At 40.3% G+C, this 19,224-nt stretch overlaps 2 protein-coding genes across 2 annotated transcripts; one reads left to right on the top strand and one right to left on the bottom strand.

Moving 5' to 3' along the window:
* Positions 1-9,578: 9,578 nt before the first annotated feature.
* cnga3a (cyclic nucleotide gated channel subunit alpha 3a) lies at positions 9,579-15,114 on the top strand (the record flags this gene model as incomplete). Its single annotated transcript, XM_079245720.1, has 8 exons — positions 9,579-9,646; positions 9,777-9,851; positions 11,327-11,497; positions 12,500-12,559; positions 13,018-13,233; positions 13,350-13,451; positions 13,529-13,635; positions 13,718-15,114. 8 exons carry the CDS (start codon positions 9,579-9,581, stop codon positions 15,112-15,114), a joined length of 2,196 nt encoding a protein of 731 aa, XP_079101846.1.
* A 791-nt stretch (positions 15,115-15,905) lies between these two features.
* LOC306759282 (tubulin alpha-1A chain-like) lies at positions 15,906-17,430 on the bottom strand (the record flags this gene model as incomplete). The annotated part of the gene is made up of 3 exons (XM_079244867.1): positions 17,208-17,430; positions 16,967-17,115; positions 15,906-16,886 (listed from the first exon to the last, which is right to left on the bottom strand). Exons 1-3 carry the CDS (start codon positions 17,326-17,328, stop codon positions 15,906-15,908), a joined length of 1,251 nt encoding a protein of 416 aa, XP_079100993.1. The 5' UTR covers positions 17,329-17,430.
* Positions 17,431-19,224: the final 1,794 nt, after the last annotated feature.

The raw sequence follows: 19,224 nt of genomic DNA, 5'->3' as shown, positions 1-19,224 counted from the left end.
CTTCTGATGGAAACTTCCAGCAGGATGATGCACCATGTCACAAAGCTCACATCATCTCCACCATGACGATGAGTTCACTGTCCTCCAACGGCTCCACAGTCACCAGATCTACATCCAGCAGAGCAGCTTTGGGATGAGGTGGAACGGGAGATTCTCATGGTGATGTGGTGGAACGGGAGATTCTCATCATGATGAGGTGGAACAGGAGATTCTCATCATGATGAGGTGGAACGGGAGATTCTCATGGTGATGTGGTGGAACGGGAGATTCTCATCGTGATGAGGTGGAACGGGAGATTCTCATCGTGATGTGGTGGAACGGGAGATTCTCATCATGATGTGGTGGAACGGGAGATTCTCATCATGATGTGGTGGAACGGGAGATTCTCATCATGATGTGGTGGAACGGGAGATTCTCATCATGATGTGGTGGAACGGGAGATTCTCATCATGATGTGGTGGAACGGGAGATTCTCATCATGATGTGGTGGAACGGGAGATTCTCATCATGATGTGGTGGAACGGGAGATTCTCATCATGATGAGGTGGAACGGGAGATTCTCATCGTGATGAGGTGGAACGGGAGATTCTCATCGTGATGAGGTGGAACGGGAGATTCTCATCGTGATGAGGTGGAACGGGAGATTCTCATCGTGATGAGGTGGAACGGGAGATTCTCATCGTGATGAGGTGGAACGGGAGATTCTCATCATGATGAGGTGGAACGGGAGATTCTCATCATGATGAGGTGGAACGCGAGATTCTCATCATGATGAGGTGGAACGGGAGATTCTCCTCATGATGAGGTGGAACGGGAGATTCTCATCGTGATGAGGTGGAACGGGAGATTCTCATCATGATGAGGTGGAACGGGAGATTCTCATCATGATGAGGTGGAACGCGAGATTCTCATCATGATGAGGTGGAACGGGAGATTCTCCTCATGATGAGGTGGAACGGGAGATTCTCATCCCATCTGTCTCTCACCCTTGAAGTTTGTTTTAATCAGAGATGTGCCACACATGAGCAAAACATTTGTTAAATTCCAGCAGCCTGTGTGTATTTATGGGTCAGTAAACATGTGAGAACGGTAAAAACTGCTTCATTATTAGAGAACAATGAAACAAACAAAAACAAAAATTATGATGATAAAGGGCACAAATTAAATGGTTATCATTGACATTGTTTTTTCTTTTTGTAGAAGCCCACAGATTTGTTCTGGTGGTTGTCATAGCAACTGTCTTTGGATGTTTGGCAGAGGATGAATCATCTATTCTGTTTCAATTAGAGCAATAGCTAAGGTACATGTGATTATCCCTGCATCTGACCAACACCGTCCAACTCATCAGCATAAGAGGACTCACAGCAATGTCACAGACACTCGAGCTGATACGAGCTGCTAGGACACATCTGAGGGTCCACTCCTGATCTAATTTACATTACAGGCATGTTGGCATGTTGTTAGACAATCTCATCTGTTACTCTGACTCACCTGCAGTCATTTTGGTCTGCACTGACAACTCCCAGTCAGTGATGTGTTTGCACAACAGTGATTCTGGTGATCTCAAATGGCAAAGAATCAGCAATCGCAGGTTCAGATGCCATGAAAATTGGATTTCATAACCTTTTCATGAAAAGAAGCTGAGCGCTTATTCTTAGAATTTTTTAAGTGATTTGTAGTCGATAATAAGATGAAATCAAAAACATAAAATCAAGAGTATAAAGCTTTTTTTTTTAATTTATTGTATTCATACAATCTTGTTTCCTTGTAGAGATCTCAGATTTTTTTATTTAGCTATTTATCAGTGATAGTAAATTAAATAGTAATTCAAACAAGGTTATTAAGAAAAACCAAACAAGCAAACTGGCACTTGAAGTTGATTGTGAGGTTAATTTTGTTGTGCTTGTTCAGCGTGAGAGCCTCTCCTGCTGTCCACTGGCTTTGTTCACCTGCTCTTAATTAAAGCCATGTTTTGGCCTCATCCCTCAGGGAAGCTTTGCCTTGTTGGCGCTATGCAGCTGCTGCAGATCAACGGGCAAATTGAACCCTGATTTCTGGATGTTTGTCAACACACGAGGCATTCTCAATGAGGAAAAGAAATTATTCTGTTCATATTCATTAATATCTGATTGATCAGATCTTTGTACAACATCAGTTTCCAGCTTTTAGTTGCCAAAGAGTATGTAGAGCAAGTATAATGTATCTGTACAGTTGCATTTAGGAAAGAATTGCAACAGCTGTGGTATTTTCTTGAATGTATTGTTATTATAAACTTAAAGCTTAAATCTGGCAGTAGTTAAGGGAAACGTATAAAAATAAAAATAACTCGTTGGAATTAAGGATAAGGAAGGTAAACATGATGATGTATGGATTAGTATGAATGGTCAGTTGACAATCAACTTAAATTCACTTAAAAGTTAAAATTTAAAATGATGTTGAATAAACCTTTCAGCCGGTGGTACAATGAGCCAGCAAGCTAACAGAGTAACACCAACATCTCCTTAATCTTGAAACCTACATCTGGATTAGGAAGCTGAGAGACAGTCGCGCGGACAAAGAACAATTTATTTAATTTACTAACCTCTGATAAGGAACATGGTTTTTGCATTCAACTAAACACCCAACATTAAGCACATACTGTTTATGTGGAACTTCCTGTTTATCCCCATCGGTGCCAAGCTCCCCGTAATCCTTCTCCAGAGCCACAATGTCTTCTTGGGCCACCTCATCCCTCCTCCATACCTTCACATATGTGCCACTGCAGAACGGCAAGCTTGGCATGCAGCAGGTCAAACTTCTGGCCAAGCCGAGCCCGGACCTAATCAATAGCATCGATCAAATACCATGTAATACAAGGCATGTGTCAATACTGATACAATACTGATATAATGCTGATATGATATTGATATACAATACTGATACAGTATTGTATGTCAGTATTGTACTGATACAATACTGACATACAATATCAGTATTGTGTCAGTATTGTATCAATACTGACACAATACTGATACAATGCTGATACAATACTGATACAGTACAATATTGATACAGTATGATACAGATAAAATGCTGACACCAAGTCAATACATACAATACAACACAATATTGATGATATTTGATACTAATCTGTACGATACTAGAATATCAACATCTTTTGTTTGAAATTTTTCAGTCATTTAATGATTTTGTCTTTAATTACTGATCATGATCATAATCCTAATAAAACACAGTACAACAATTTTTCTTAAATAAAACATTTTTATTCACAAACTAAATGTCAGAACTTAGATATTTAAATTTAGAATTTTGTAAACAACAACAAAATAACATCAACAATGTAACAAAGCCATAAAGTGACTTTCATCACACACAACTGTTTGATAAAATAAAGTCAATAAATGAAATCAGCAAAAAACAAAAGCAAAACGTACTATTTGTTGGCTCTCACTCGCATTCCTCTTGTCTTCTTGTCATATTTACTGGTGATGATGCTAAATATGCTAATTTGTGCTTCCTGCATTTACATTTCTTCTGACTTTGGACAATAATAATCCTGTAATTGTTATTTGTAGTTTTTTATTACTTATGTGGCTATTGTTGCAAATTGTTCATGTTTATCACTAAAGGCCTTTACACACCTACTCTTAACATTTGTCTAAAAAAATTGCATAATATTGTTTTATGGAATCAATGTGAACGTTCTCATCCTATATCACTTGTCAATGGATCAGTTGTGTCATGATTTGGGTTTTTCTGTGCTTTGTTTTTGGGCTTCCTGTTTTATTTTGTAGTTTTTCCTGTCTTGGATCTTGGTTAGCGTCTTAGATTTCCTGTTCATTGATTTGGTTCACCTGGGTTCATTTAGTTCATTTGTTTCACCTGTTTCTCGTTCGGTTTTTCCTGTGTATTTATACCACTCATGTTCACTCATTGTTTGCTGGATCATTTTGTACCTCAGTTTAGTTTGTCTGTTCTGAGTTCCCTGGGTTCCTCTGAGGAAAATAAATCGTTCTGAGTTCTGCATACCGGCCTCCCTCATCTCTGCAATTGGGTCCACACCACATCTCCACTGCTTTCGTGACAAGTTGTAGAAATAATCAGTTTAACTGAATCCATATGTAGATTAAACATTTATTTACACGTTTGTTTAAAAGTGGAAATGTTAAGAAATAAAAACCTCCAAGGTTACTCTGTTGATAAATAATATTTTCCTAATAACGGAAAGATTAATGGCATATAATAAATCTTACATGACATTTCAGTGGTAATATGCTTATTGGTTTAATACCAACCAGTGGCAAAAACATATGTAAAATTTTATTTCATATCAAAATGTGGAAATTAGATTTTCTTTCAAATATTTTTTTTATATAAATGAAGAATTAAAGAATTTACTTGCACCAGAGTTAGAAGGATGAAGAGGTTTTGTCACCATGGTCTTTTCAAATGTTGAATAATTCTGTTTTCAGTCCATATTTGCCATCTAACATTGCTCAGGTTGTCTGCATGCATCTGCACAAACATATTTCATTTCTTGGACTTTCATCCTGCCGGCTCAGTGTCACGTTTAGCTTCATCTCGGCATAATATGATGTTGCTGGACCAACAAGCCTCAAGCAAACAATATTTGTTTGACTTTACAAGCTCCTATGTACACTTGCAAAACAGTAAGTGGATACAAATTCTTGACCAAAAGACAGAAAAGATCACTATTTGAGCCCCAACCTACTGAGTGAAAATCCAAAATATAGCCTTTTCTTGCCATCCATCCAGCCATCCATCCATCAATCCAGCCATCCATCCGTCCATACATCCATCCATCCATAAATTGATCAATCCATTCATCCATCCATCCATCCATCCATCCATCAATCCATCCATCATACATCCATCATCCATTCGTCTGTCCATCCATCCATTCATCATCCATCCATAAATTGATCAATCCATTCATCCATCTATCCATCCATCCATCATTCACCTATCCATCCATCCACCAATCCATCCATCCATTCATCTTCCATCCATAAATTGATCGATCCATTCATCCATCCATTCATCCATCCATCCATCCATTCGTCCATCCATCCATCCATCCACCCATCCATCCATCCATCCATTAAAGCTGGACCCTATCCCAGCAATCATTGGGTGAGAGACACACCCCGGACAGGTCACTAGTTCAATGCAGGGCCAACACAGAGAGAGAAAAAAACCATCCACACTCACTCCGAAGGACTATGTAGTGTAACCAATTAACCTAACATGCATGTCTCAGAATGGTGGGAGGAAGCCGGAGCACCTGCATGAACCTACGCCTACTGGGGGAGAAGATGCCTTTTCTTGCTAATGTGTTACAACTGCTTTTGACACGTGCAAACAAACAACTGCTCTCTGTGAAAGTTGGATTTAAGATGCAGTGATTACCATGTTCCTTCTGAGAGGAATGTAAAGACACTTTCGTGAGATCCATGTGCAGCTGTAGTCTGAGCCTAATGAGGTTTGGGAAGTGTCCATGTTTAACACCTTTGCAACTCTGCAACACATGCATGCAAACACCATAAACTCATTAGCAAGGTCTCAGTGGGGATAACTTCCATCTCTTACAGGATAATTTCTGTTGGTCTGAAATAGAAAACAGATTCTCAAACTTCAAATTTTCAATGAGAAAGTAACATTCACAGTGATTATCAGAGGATCTGTGTGCAGTTCTACACTGTCAGACCCACAGGGCACTGTAGTGAGCAGAAGCAGAAGCAGAGCGTGTTACTCCAAGAACTTAGTGTAATATTGTCACAAAAGGGAAAATGTTCTGCTGCTTTAAGTGAGGGAGCATTAGCTGGCTGAAATAGGTACTCAAGTCTAAGCTGGGATTAGCTTTGCAGCTCCGTATATCGCCATGGGATTTCTCTTTAACCTTATGCTTTGGGTGATGAGCAGGGGGGGTGGGGTGGCAAGGAGGTGCAGAGGTAGTACCGTGAGCCTCATGATGCTTTTCTATCCAATCACCAATCATATTATTCATCACCAAAGTAGCTGATGTCACAGTTTATTTCCATGCTGAAAGGCAGTGCAATGCTAACTGATTTGTGGTGCAAACTTTACTGAAATTGTGTGAAGCTGGAAAAATATACGTATTCATGATGTGATTTTTCTGTGTTAAAGACATGAAAAACAAAACAAACAGATCTTCCTGACTCGAAGGTAAGTGTAAGGCACGTTGTGATGGTTCCTTTCACAGTGTTAAAAAAATAAAGAAATTCACTCCTTGTTCATTGTCCCAACCAATTAGTCCAATGAAGGGTCGCGGGGAAGCTGGAGCCTATCCCAGTCAGGGCTGGATTAAAAGTGCACAGGCCCCTGGGCCCATAGTGTCCCAGGGGCCCCCTTCCTCAGCGCAACATTGTGAAAATTGTGAATGATACACAGTGAAACAACATTTCTAACATCTCTCAGCCAATACAAATACACCAGACACTGTGGTTAACTGGCTTTTATGTACATTTTGTTTTATGTCCAAACTGCTGATGTATGGCCTTTGTGGGCCCCACTAGTCTCCAAATGGGTCCCTGGGCCCGTGCCCATAATGCCCATTGGATAATCCAGCCTTGATCCCAGCAGTCAGGGCCGGATGAAAAGTGAACAGGCCCCTGGGCCCAGAGTGTCCCATGGGCCCCGTTCCACACCATAATGTTGTAAAAATTGTGAATTATACGCTGTGAAACGACATTTCTAACATCGCTCAGTCCATAGCAATACACCAGACACGGTGGTGTCACTAAATATTTTATATATATTTTGTTTCATGTCCAAACTGCTGGTGTATGCTCTACGTGGGCCACACATGCCCCCCCCCCCCCCCCCCCCCCCCCCCAATGGGTGTGGGCCCCTGGGCCCGTACCCATAATGCCAATTGGATAATCCAGCCTTGCCAGCAGTCTTTGGGTGAAAGGCGGGGTACACCCTAGACAGCTCGCCTGTCCATCGCAAAGTAAAGAAATCAAACCACAGAAAGCTTTTTGTTCATGTTAATATTTCTATTTGGTGCGTACGATTTGTTTAGATAAGAGAAAAAAAAAGTTCTTTGAAATTAATTGTTCCTTTTGTTCTAATACTTACAAAACATGTGTGTTGTTTGGACCCTCCTTCATATTTACCGCGGAGCTTCTGGTTATGCTGAGTTTGAGCAGCTAAATAAAATAGCCAGCTCATGGTAAATATCTGGATGGATGGACATGCAGAACTCTAGACTGCTGCTCATTTTCCGTCTCAAACAGATAAACCGAGTTGATTCTTTGATTCCTAATCTTATATTACTGTAATGTGATCTGTTGATGCTTATGTAAACATGAGAGCAAAGCCCCAAAGGCTGATCTTCCCCTCAGGTGAACCTGAAGCCATCCTTGCTTGACCCGCCATGTTTGTTACAATGGGTAGGGAAGGGCACATGCAGCTAGCGTGGACATCTGTTTGGAAGACTTGTTGCTTAAAAATCTTGTTGGTTAAAAATCCACAAAACACTAATTTCCCATGTAATGGTGTTTAAACTGAACATGTTCTGAAGAAACTGAAAAACTGGAACAATAGAGATCAGTTTTGCATAACTGGACAGAACTATAGCGTATGCATATGCAACGTTCAGAAGAAGACCCTCCAAACTCTCTTATTTGCAACAACAATGTGAACAATGCATTGCTAAAAATGGTGAACGTGGAAGAAATATTCAATGTGACAGCCATCTCTGCAGAAGGTTTGTCATATGCTGCACTGTGCTGACTGATAGCTATTTATAAGGCATGCCTATGTCCGTTTGGCCTTTTGTCTGTGTGTGTGAGAGAGACGGACATGTTGATGTCAGGTGAAGCGATGGCCAGGACTCCTCCCCCTCCATCTGATCTGGGACCAGTCGGCTCAGTTGTCGCTGGTCTCATGCAGCAGAGCTTCTGGGTCTAATTATGGACAACCATCAGCTGGTTTTTGGTAATTAATTGTTTGTGGGGGTAACTCTTCTGCAGACAGTCGGCTGGATTAAAAACAAAAAGACAATAAAAACATTGCATTTAACGTTTTGGAAGATGGGATTACACTGGAGATATCAGAGGAGAGCAGCTGCTGGGATCAGTGTGCAGAACTCAGAGTGAGAAAGCTTCAGACAGGTGAGTTGTCAATTGATTAGATTCATTGGATTTTTTTGCATTTAGCTCATGTAGACGTTTTTCATCTAACTAACATATTAAGACACAATACTGCAAGATAATATGATTAAATGCAATATTTTCCTGACAAATCTCTCAAGGAAGTAGCATTAAACTCCAGTAAACCTCTCATGTGTTTAAAACCTGGTTCTGAAAAGAGATTTGTACATTTTAACTAAAGACAAAGTCTAATGGCCAGCAGTGACTCTGGAAGATGCAGAACACATAACTAATAAACAATATGGCAGGAAATATGATGGGTATACACTGAAGTATGATAGTTTTATGCACATAGAGTGGTGTGTTTCAAAATAAAGTTGCTGTAGCTTTATTAGTAAATATCATTAGTAAAAAAAGAAAAAAAGCACCATGCTGTATGTATGTAACATTTACTCATTGACATTTTAGCTTTTTAAAATCTGTAAAGAACAAAAAGATGACTTGAATATGCAACATTACAGGATGCTGTGTTGTCTCTAAGAAGCACAGATGCACTAATAACAGAGATGATTTTCAATTAAACTGAACCACCAACATGAACTGTGTTTGTGCTGTTGTATTAGTGCAAACTGACTGATGTGTGTAACCTTTGGTTTAATGCAGTGCTTTAATGCAAATCTGCAATGCATTGCATGTCTGTGAGATGATGTCCCTTATGTTTAGTGTGCAGAGACACTTTCAGTTCCTCCTTCATCAGTCTTGGAACACTCAGCTTCTTCACAATTCTCTCAGTGTGATTGCACTTAGTGGGGGTTGCTTAACTCCCTGGTATTAGCTCTAATCTACATGCGCGCACGTGTTACAACCATTGGTGTTCCCCAGAGATCAGCGAGTCATTATTTATATCCAGACAACAACAGAAAAAGAACCTGAAGATAAAAATATGTTAAACTTTATAAAAGTGATGCACATTGGGAAATGAATTTACACTGAAAAATTTGTAAAATCCATCAGAAATATTTGAGAAAAACAAGTTTATTTTCTGCTTTTCAGAACTGGCTGTTTTTCCAGACTGCCACCAGCACGTCCAGTTGACTTGCTCTTTAAGCGGTGTCCTAAGAGACTTAACCTGCTATATACACCACCGAACATACCAGCCACGGCCTAGCTGTAAGCCTTATTTTAAAAGCCTGTTGCCGGTTCACAGAAAGTGAGGTACTGATCTTGTTTAGCGTTTAAGGACATAAGCGGGTTGTATTTTTAGGTGCTACTTTGGCACAGACAGTAAAAGTGGAGTTCAGTCAACACACCAACAACTCCCATGAGTCTCCCTTTGATTATTTCTTTACTGATCAATTTCCAGCTTGGTATTAGTATGAAAATGTTCCAGATGTCACATTTCAGTTTCCACTGCAGGACAGGGAGCCGGGTTGAGAAGCAATGGCAGACGTCTGCAGTGAAGACAGGACGGACGACGAGCTGGCTGTCATTGAAAATGGAGACAGCAGGTCTGAAATCGATGCTGGTTAAAAAAAAAAGGACAAACTTTTCTCCAATATTCACATACGTCACTGTAATAAATGGCTGAAACTGGTAAACTGGAAGGTGACCCCCCCCCCCCCCCCTGTTGTTTTCCAGGGCCCACTCTCTTTGTGAAGATGGAGCGCTGTCCTCAAAGTCCCACAGAGACTCTAACGCCACAGCGATGGCCAGGTAAACGTCCGCTGCCATGCTTCAAATTCTTACCAGAAACAATCTGGACCCATCAGCTGCTGTCCGCTGACCGGGACATGGACGGTCCTTCTGGTGCAAATAGTCAATATCCAGAATGTGTGTGTGGACCAAACTCCCAGTTTTCTGATGCTTTAGTGCCTACACCAGGATGTCAAAGTCATTTTAGTTCAGAGGCTGCACGGTTCAGACCACCCTAAAGTGGTTTTGATTAATAACATAAAAGCATAATAACCTATCAATAATAATAATAATAATAATAATAATAATAATAATAATAGCCCTGCAATGGACTGGCGAGCTGTTCAGGGTGTACCCTGCCTTTCACCCAAAGACTGCTGGGATAGGCTCCAGCTTCCTCGCGACCCTCCATCGGACTAAGCAGTTGGGATAATGAATGAATAATAATGATAATAATAATAATAATAATAATAATAATAATAAAAATAATAATAAAAAAATCCTTGTTTTTCTTTTTGTTTTAGTGCAAATATGCACAAGTATGTGTATATAAGTATGTATGTATGCACACACACACATATATATATATATATATATATATATCTACCAGCGGCTGTAGTTTTAAGATGGCAGACTGTCATTGCACTTCCCTACCAGCCTACACATCGTATGAATAAACAAATTTTAAATTCTTCGTTTACAATAATGTGTCAGATTATTAGCTAAAGTCATAATTCACCTTGATAACACGCTGTTGACATTGGCTTTGACGAGTAAACATCGTCACACTGTCGCTTTAGGTAAAAATGTTGAATGTTTAAATATAAAGTTGCAACCTGACATGGTTTTTAATAAAAATTACTTTTATTAAAAAGTTGCCCATAATATTTTCTGTTATTTCCATTTTTCAAATTCACCTTGGACAGGTCAGACTGGAGGTTGTGGTGGGCCAGCTGTGGGCCCCAAAACGTGTGCTTGATATTCCTGATCTAAATGCAGATGATTAAAAAAAAAACAATAAAAAAAAATAATCACAAGACACTAAATAATCCTCGGATGTTTGCTAATGGCATCAAGATTGTAGTTGAAGCCATGATTTCTGTTTGTGGGTCCTTCTTAGAACTGTTAGTCTGAAATATCTGGACAATAAACAGACTCTTCCAAAGAATGTACTTATATAGAAATGTTGTTTTGGCCCTGAGTTGACCTGACCTCCAGCTGAACACCCCCAGCTGTTTACCACCAAACCAGCAACTGGAGTTTTTATTCTGCAAACTGTTCAATCTGTTGTTGTGCATAACAAATCTGACTTCAGTTTGGATTACGAAGTGAATCAGGAAATGTACACATATGTACATGTAAAATAAACTGTAGGTCTTGAAATTGTTAAGGATTTGATTGCTGCTGTCTTTGCTGGTGTTCACTGTATATTGTCCAGACCGGTAGTGTGTTTGTAGCCTCGATGAAGACACTTTTAACTCCCACTGACCCTCTAGGCTGTCTCACTTCTTCCTCATGCTGCGAAACTGGGCATCTCACAGGATAAACCCTGCAGAGGAGAGGCAAGACTCTTTTCTGGAGCGCTACAGAGGCCTGAAGCACAAAGATGGGTCCAATGGAGAGAGCGACGTCTCTGTGGGCCATAACGATGCACTCCGAAAGAGAAAGTAAGCACAGTGTTTGCAGTCCTGCCAGTAATTGCCATGATTCAGAATGACTGTACATTTCCTTTTGTTTGATTTGACTGACCTCAATGACATGCTCACACAGCTACGGCTCAAAACTGAAAAGGTCTAAACCAGGTGTGTCAAACATAAGTCCTGCAGAGGCTCTTCTCTGATCTGCAGGATGAACTCTGTAAATGTGAAAATGAGACATTAACTGCAATTTTTTTTTAATAGCAGTACTTATAATTCCTCATTTCTCCAAGGTTGAATTTTTTATATTTAAATGTGAAACATTTACAACACAGGAGGATAACCTGTTCTTTCTTTTATATTTTTCTCACATAACAAATCTGACTTCAGTTTGTATTACGAAGTGAATCAGGAAATGTTTAGCTCAATGTTTACAACTGTATTTTCCAGTCTTAGATACCTCCCATATTTAAATATTTTGTAGATTTATTGTGATCCGAAAGTTGTAATGCACATGCAAGTGTTGGGATGCAAATAAATAAAATAAATAAAACATATATATAAATAATAAATAGATCAAATTATACAAATCAAATGAATAAATATAAGTAATAATATGAAATTATATAAAAATTAACATTTTTATATTTGATATTTAAACATTTATTTGACAAATAACAAAAAATACTCTAAAAACAAAAAATTATATAAAAAAAAAAATATATTCATATGCAAGTATAGTTAAAACTGAACTTTACCATATATCCCAGGTTGTTCATCATATTATAAGGATAGTGTATTAAATCAAAACCTCTTCATAATGTCCAAAACACAAAAAACTAACAATGTGGACTTGTCATTATTTTACCTTGTAATGCTGTTGTTTTACCTATTCAGCATACTTTAGATGAAATTATGCTGAATTTAGTCCCTGAAATAAAAAAGAACATATATATATATATATATATATATATATATATAAAAACCTCTTGGTCCAGTTTGCAAAAACTTTCACTCTGTTTCTTTTCCAAGTCTCACCAGTAAGTGGCCTTTAGCCACTTACAACATGAATAACTGCAACAACACAGACGAGTAAGTCTACTATGTGGTTTAGATATTAGTCATCCTTCGTTTGATTAGAATTCTTGTTTTAGTTACAAACAGTAAAAGTGTGAAACCAGTATGATTAAAAAAAACCCTTGAGATCATGTATTCCTGTTTCTCCCACCTGCATTATGAACATACACAAATGATCATTGCCTGAGGGATTTTTGTTTCAAGTCACGGTGTGGGTTGTGCAGATTAACGCCCGAGTGCGTGTCATGAACTGTAGACACGTTGTAGAGCCAAACTGGGAGGAACTTATCTGTACTGGGACGCCATCTTCTGGGCAATAGTACAACCTGCACCTCATCTTTCAACAAAACCTTCTGCTAGAAAAGATTGTAAAACCTTAAGTAGCAGCACTCACCTTCCTATAGTCTGGTAGCCCCCCATGGCCCACCTGGACCCCATTTCAACTCTGTGAAAACTAAATTTGTGATTCATAGCAAAAAAGAAGACAAAAAAGATGAGATTAAAAAAGATGAGAAAAAGGAGGAGAAAAAAGATGAGAAGGATGGGGACAAGAAGGAAGATGAGAAGAAGGAGGAGAAGAAGGACGATAAGGAGGAGAAGAAGGACGAGAAAAAGGATGAGAAGAAGGAGGAGAAGAAAGATGAGAAAAAAGATGACAAGAAAGATGACAAAAAGAAGGAGGCGCCTCCGTAAGTACTTCTTTGGGTGCATTAAGTTTATTCTGGCTGAGGAAAAAAAGCAGGCAGGTTTTTTCATTAATGTGTCATCAAATGAGAAACACGATAAACTTTGGGTTATTTTTCAGCAAAGAAATCTGGATTATGGATCCAGCGGCAGACCAGTACTACAAATGGCTGACCGTCATCGCAGGCCCGGTGTTTTATAACCTGATGATGATCGTAACGAGGTACATTTTTACCCTAATTGTCAACTAATTTTTCAGTCAGTGGAGTATTGATGGACTTTATTCCTTCTGGCGTTCAGGGCCTGCTTCAACGAACTCCAGGAGTCCTACACAAAGCTCTGGATAGTGCTGGACTACACCTCAGACATCATCTACTACGCAGACTCATTCGTCCGCTCAAGAACAGGTCAGCATCTTGGAAGCATATCTCCATCTGTCATTTTTGTCGTTTTGGGATTTGACTTCTTACTCTCTGGTCTTGCCTTCAGGTTACCTGGAACAAGGCCTGCTGGTGAAAAATTCCAAAAAACTTAGAGACAAATACAGAACAACATCTCAGTTCAAGTATGACATGATTTCTATGATTCCCACCGATCTGCTGTTCCTGCAATACGGATTCAACAACCCGGAGTTCCGAATTAACCGTCTTTGCAAAATCTCGAGGCTTTTTGAATTCTTTGAGCGGACTGAGACCAGAACCAGCTTCCCCAACATGTTCCGTATCAGCAACCTTGTACTTTATATCCTCATCATTATCCACTGGAACGCTTGTGTGTTCTTTGCTATATCGAAAACCATTGGTTTTGGGTCGGACACTTGGGTATATCCCAATATCAGCCACCCGGAGCATGGCCGCTTGGCCAGAAAGTACATTTACTCTCTTTACTGGTCCACACTGACACTCACTACCATTGGAGAGACCCCCCCACCAGTCAGGGATGTCGAATACCTCTTTGTCATTGCAGACTTTCTCACCGGAGTGTTGATTTTTGCTAGTATTGTCGGTAACGTAGGTGCCATGATCTCCAACATGAACGCGTCTCGTGCTGAGTTCCAGGCGAAGATCGACTCCATAAAGCAGTACATGCAGTTCCGAAAGGTCACCAAAGACCTGGAGGCAAGGGTCATCAAGTGGTTCGACTACTTGTGGACCGAGAAGAAGACTTGCGATGAGAAAGAAGTCTTGAAACACCTCCCTGACAAGCTCAAAGCTGAGATCGCCATCAACGTCCATTTGGATACACTGAAGAAAGTGCGAATCTTCCAGGACTGCGAAGCTGGTCTGTTGATTGAATTGGTACTAAAACTGCAGCCACAAGTGTTCAGTCCTGGAGATTACATCTGTAAGAAGGGCGATATCGGCAGGGAGATGTATATCATCAAGGAGGGGAAGCTAGCAGTGGTGGCCGATGATGGAGTCACTCAGTTTGTGGTGCTTAGCGATGGTGCATACTTTGGAGAAATCAGTATCTTAGGAATCAAAGGCAGCAAAGCAGGCAACAGACGAACGGCCAACATCAGAAGTGTTGGTTACTCTGATCTCTTCGCGTTGTCCAAAGACGACTTGATGGAGGCGCTCACTGAGTATCCAGATGCCAAGAAGGCTCTGGAAGAGAAGGGCAAAGCCATCCTGATGAAAGACAACCTGATAGACGAGGCGGTTGCGAATGCCGGCGCCGACCCCAAAGACCTGGAGGAAAAGATAGTCAGACTGCAGGGCAACCTGGATGACATGCAAATGAAGTTCGCCCAGCTGATGGTGCAGTTCACCTCCAGCCAGACGAGGATGAAGCAGAGGGTCACCGCTATGGAGGAAAAAGTGAAATCAGTAAAGCCGGAGGACCTCTCTGAAGTGGTGGCTGATAAAGATAAAAAAGTCCAGTAATTCCTCCAAAAAGTGACATTTTACTTCGTGTACTTCATATAAATGCCCAAATTTCTATTTATACATCATGTTTATTATCATTATAATGTGTCAAATTGTGTACAGTGTATGCAGCGATCATGCTTTTCTCTATGCTGACAGCCAGTTTCATCTTATCATGAAACAATGTGAGTATTCTGAGCGGAAGCACATATTTATGCCAAAACCTGGCTTTTCATAGCCTTAGAATTTTATTTTTCTTCATCAGTGTTCATGTTGTCCCGGAAAACGCGAATGTATGAAGCAGTTTTTACACTGACGCTGTATAAGAATGTACAAATAAACTAAAATGGCAGTTTAATGTGTTAATGTCAGAATGCATTAACAGTTATGAAACTTATATGTTAATAAATATTGAAAAACTTGTGTAATATTAATCATGTGTCTATATTCTGGGTAATTTGGTTAGTACCGCAGGGTAGCAAAGTAAATCTGATTGAGAACAGACTGTCATGTCCCGATTGTACCGTGTTGCTCTCGACTTTTCTGTTAATGGTGATTAAAATGACTCCATGGCAGTACTACTCTTCATCCTCCTCTTCATGGCCTTCACTGGAGATGACAGCAAACCTTTGTAATCCTTTACTAGAGCAAGAATATTTGTAATAAATAAAAAGACAAACAACTTCAAATCACAGACATTTTATTTAGAATGAAGCCAAACTTGACATTTTCAGGAGTTTGATGTGAAACAGCCTAACTGATACTTGAATGATGGAGCAACACTTCCTGTTAAACGCCTTCCTGTTCCTTTAATACTCTTCTCCTTCCTCCTCTCCCTCACCTTCAATGGAGTCAACGCCAACCTCTTCGTAATCCTTCTCCAGCGCTGCCATGTCCTCTCTGGCCTCGGAGAACTCACCCTCCTCCATCCCCTCTCCGACGTACCAGTGGACGAAGGCCCTCTTGGCGTACATCAGATCAAACTTGTGGTCTAGGCGAGCCCAGGCCTCAGCGATGGCGGTGGTGTTGCTCAGCATGCACAGCGCCCTCTGGACCTTGGCCAGGTCTCCACCAGGAACCACGGTGGGGGGCTGGTAGTTGATGCCAACCTTAAAACCAGTAGGACACCAGTCCACAAACTGGATGGTGCGCTTGGTTTTGATGGTGGCGATGGCAGAATTGACATCTTTGGGCACCACGTCGCCTCGGTACAGAAGGCAGCAGGCCATGTACTTGCCGTGACGAGGGTCACACTTCACCATCTGATTGGCCGGTTCGAAGCAGGCGTTGGTGATCTCGGCCACCGTCAGCTGCTCGTGGTAAGCCTTCTCAGCGGAGATGATGGGGGCATAGGTGGCCAGAGGGAAGTGGATACGGGGATACGGCACCAAGTTGGTCTGGAACTCTGTCAGATCAACGTTGAGGGCACCATCGAAACGCAGAGAAGCGGTGATGGAGGACACCACCTGACCAACCAGCCGGTTCAGGTTGGTGTAGGTGGGACGCTCGATGTCCAGGTTCCTGCGGCAGATGTCGTAGATAGCCTCGTTGTCAACCATGAAGGCACAGTCAGAGTGCTCCAGGGTGGTGTGAGTGGTCAGGATGGAGTTGTAGGGCTCCACCACAGCAGTGGACACCTGAGGGGCGGGGTAGATGGAGAACTCCAGCTTGGACTTCTTGCCGTAGTCAACAGACAGACGCTCCAGCAGCAAGGATGTGAAACCAGAGCCGGTGCCTCCACCAAAGCTGTGGAAAACCAGGAAGCCCTGAAGGCCGTTGCACTGGTCTGCCTGAGAACAGAGAGAGAAACCAGTTAGAAATCGCTTCACGTCTCGCTCATCATGAAAACGCCTGCTTTCATTTTACCCACCAATTTACGGATCCTGTCCACAACCAAGTCGATGATCTCTTTTCCAATGGTGTAATGACCACGGGCGTAGTTGTTGGCAGCATCCTCCTTACCGGTGATCAGCTGCTCAGGGTGGAACAGCTGCCGGTAAGTTCCAGTACGCACCTCATCTGAAGAGATGGAAAAAATAAATAAATAAAATATTGATTTGCAAATATCTAAACATTTCACTGTAACTTACACCAGAAAAGATGCTGCTTACCAATAACAGTTGGCTCAAGGTCCACAAAAACTGCCCTTGGGACATGTTTTCCAGCTCCTGTCTCACTGAAGAAGGTGCTGAAGGAATCATCTCCTCCTCCAATGGTCTTATCGCTGGGCATCTGTCCATCAGGCTGGATCCCATGTTCCAGGCAGTAAAGCTCCCAACAGGCATTTCCAATCTGCACACCAGCCTGACCAACATGGACAGAGATGCACTCACGCTGTGGTAAAAGCAAATACAGAAAAGTCATTCCGCTTTATGCTTATTATACACAGGAAACTACAATTTGATCAAATTAATAAATAAAAAGTGCAAAAACGGTAGAAAAATGTTTTATAAGCAAAAAATGTACATAAATTATTTCTTATTCTTATAAAAGATAGATGAATTAAATTCTGTTCATATTAACATTTCATTGTTTATAATTAAATATCAATTTTAAAAAGACATTTTTATACATATCTGTAAAAATTGAAAGATCAAAACTGTCCAGGATTAGAAATTGCAGGTTTATTCTTATAAAATTACACAATTAAAAAAACAAAAAAACAAACCTGATTTACTTTCTATTTATTTTCAGTTATATATACATGTTAAATGAGATAATTCAGATTTTTCTTTAATTACTTTTTTTTCTTTTTACATAATAAACCAGAGCCTATAAGCTTGGTCTTACAAAAAAGTACGTAAAAATAAACTGATTTTTCTTTAATTTAGTAATTTTAATGAAATAATCAGGACTTTAAAACATGAAACTTCGCCTGTTCCAACCAGAGACTGCAGGTTTCAACGGTTTTTCTGGCGCGCTGAAGCTGCGTTGCTAGGCAACAAGCGCTGAACTGCGCTACCGCTACCGAAATCTGAATTTGTAGGTAAACAATCTGACCAGTTTATAGATACTGGGAGACCCGTAGTCTCTGTATCCCCATTTACGTGAAAGAAGTGTCAAGAGTCCGTTTCCAGAATTAATTTTAATGAGATCCGCAGCTAACAATGCCTTTCATCCCTAATACGTTCGGTCCGCCCGTCTCCACCCAAAACCGCGCCAGCACATCTTAAAGCACTAAACCCAGACTGAAACCTCTCAAAAACAGCTGGTATGTCGTCAACACTTTTTTTAAACAAACAAAAAAAATTAATAGTTATTCAACTCTAAATATACATGACATCGTTAGGATTTTTTTTGTTTGCAGTTTTTCGCATCTTTTAAATTAGACATGAAAAACATATATTTAAGAAAACTTCTAAAAAGTTCTTACCATATTTGTTTTGTTGATGCCGAATCAAAGCTGAAAAGTGTCCTCGGTAAGGTGTATATTAGTTCGACAGTAAACTGTAAACGGCGATTGTGAGGACGATATATGTCGACAGGGCTCGCGCTGGTGGCATCTGTCTTGCTATTGGTCAGGTTTCCTGTCAGTGTGTTATTTTGGAATAATTCGGGGCTTCCTATTGGATAATCTCAAATATATATATGTATATATAAAGGCATGCGGAGGCCACACACAATACTGAGCCTCATTTTGCCTTGTTTAAAGGACATTACAGCAAAGTTGGATCAGCCTGTAGTGTGCTTTTTCACTTTAAATTTGAGTATAACTCCAAATCCAGACCTCCATGGGTTGATGCATTTGATTTTTATTGATAATTTTTGTGTTATTTTGTTGTCAGCAAATTAAACTATGGGAAGCACAAAGTATTTCATAAAAATATTTAATTCATTCAGATCTACTTTGTCTGACTTTCATTTATTAAATTTTATGAAATTTTCCATTTATTACCAATTTTGTCAGATTGAAGTTATTTCTGGGTGACCATTGTGAGTTTTTCTGTCACTGACCGAAAGATATAACAATTTTGTCATGTGTAAACCTGCAACAAAAACCACCATATAGTTAACACACTGTGGAATCTTTATCAGTGAATCAAGGAATCTCATGGTGTTTCCATATAAAATGTAGGACTAGATCATCGGCTGAAAATCAGTGTGGGTAGGAATGAGCAGCTTGGTGGA

Source organism: Telmatherina bonti, assembly GCF_933228915.1.
Source record: "Telmatherina bonti genome assembly, chromosome: 8".
Classification (NCBI taxonomy): domain Eukaryota; kingdom Metazoa; phylum Chordata; class Actinopteri; order Atheriniformes; family Telmatherinidae; genus Telmatherina; species Telmatherina bonti.
Note: the sequence above shows the minus strand (reverse complement) of the source record. Positions and strands in the feature narration are given on the sequence as shown.